This window comes from Volvox carteri (genome assembly GCF_000143455.1).
Source record: "Volvox carteri f. nagariensis unplaced genomic scaffold VOLCAscaffold_12, whole genome shotgun sequence".
In the NCBI taxonomy this organism is placed as follows: domain Eukaryota; kingdom Viridiplantae; phylum Chlorophyta; class Chlorophyceae; order Chlamydomonadales; family Volvocaceae; genus Volvox; species Volvox carteri.
In genome coordinates, this window is record NW_003307555.1 from 1650328 (window position 1) to 1651606 (window position 1279).

General features: G+C 62.5%; 1 protein-coding gene across 1 annotated transcript in view; it reads right to left on the minus strand.

The window, feature by feature from the left end:
• VOLCADRAFT_89425 (uncharacterized protein) overlaps positions 1-1279 on the minus strand; it is a gene marked incomplete at both ends in the record, with an annotated part of 47221 nt that overhangs the window by 2785 nt on the left and 43157 nt on the right. The window contains one exon of the mRNA XM_002949041.1: positions 41-1244. Coding sequence (XP_002949087.1) covers positions 41-1244 — 1204 coding nt within the window. The remainder of the gene's footprint in view (positions 1-40; positions 1245-1279) is intronic.

The window sequence follows — 1279 nt, forward strand, 5'->3', positions numbered from 1 at the left end:
CACTCGAATGACAAGTGGGAAGGAAGGGACTCGAAGTGACTCGATGGACAGGTGGAGAAGAGGACGACAGCTCCGCCGGCGGCTGCATCTCCAGAGGCGACGACGCCGCCGCTGTTGCCGCATTTGCGGCACTCGAATGACAAGTGGGAAGGAAGTGACTCGAAGCGACTCGATGGACAGGTGGAGAAGAGGACGACAGCTCCGCCGGCGGCTGCATCACCAGAGGCGACGCCGCCGCCGCTGTTGCCGCATTTGCGGCACTCGAATGACAAGTGGGAAGGAAGTGACTCGAAGTGACTCGATGGACAGGTGGAGAAGAGGACGACAGCTCCGCCGGCGGCTGCATCACCAGAGGCGACGCCGACGCCGCTGTTGCCGCATTTGCGGCACTCGAATGACAAGTGGGAAGGAAGTGACTCGAAGTGACTCGATGGACAGGTGGAGAAGAGGACGACAGCTCCGCCGGCGGCTGCATCACCAGAGGCGACGCCGCCGCCGCTGTTGCCGCATTTGCGGCACTCGAATGACAAGTGGGAAGGAAGTGACTCGAAGTGACTCGATGGACAGGTGGAGAAGAGGACGACAGCTCCGCCGGCGGCTGCATCACCAGAGGCGACGCCGCCGCCGCTGTTGCCGCATTTGCGGCACTCGAATGACAAGTGGGAAGGAAGTGACTCGAAGTGACTCGATGGACAGGTGGAGAAGAGGACGACAGCTCCGCCGGCGGCTGCATCACCAGAGGCGACGCCGCCGCCGCTGTTGCCGCATTTGCGGCACTCGAATGACAAGTGGGAAGGAAGTGACTCGAAGTGACTCGATGGACAGGTGGAGAAGAGGACGACAGCTCCGCCGGCGGCTGCATCACCAGAGGCGACGCCGCCGCCGCTGTTGCCGCATTTGCGGCACTCGAATGACAAGTGGGAAGGAAGTGACTCGAAGTGACTCGATGGACAGGTGGAGAAGAGGACGACAGCTCCGCCGGCGGCTGCATCACCAGAGGCGACGCCGCCGCCGCTGTTGCCGCAATTGGCGGCACTCGAATGACAAGTGGAAGGAAGTGACTCGAAGTGACTCGATGGACAGGTGGAGAAGAGGACGACAGCTCCGCCGGCGGCTGCATCACCAGAGGCGACGCCGACGCCGCTGTTGCCGCAATTTGCGGCACTCGAATGACAAGTGGGAAGGAAGTGACTCGAAGTGACTCGATGGACAGGTGGAGAAGAGGACGACAGCTCCGCCGGCGGCTGCATCACCAGAGGCGACGCCGACGCCGCTGTTG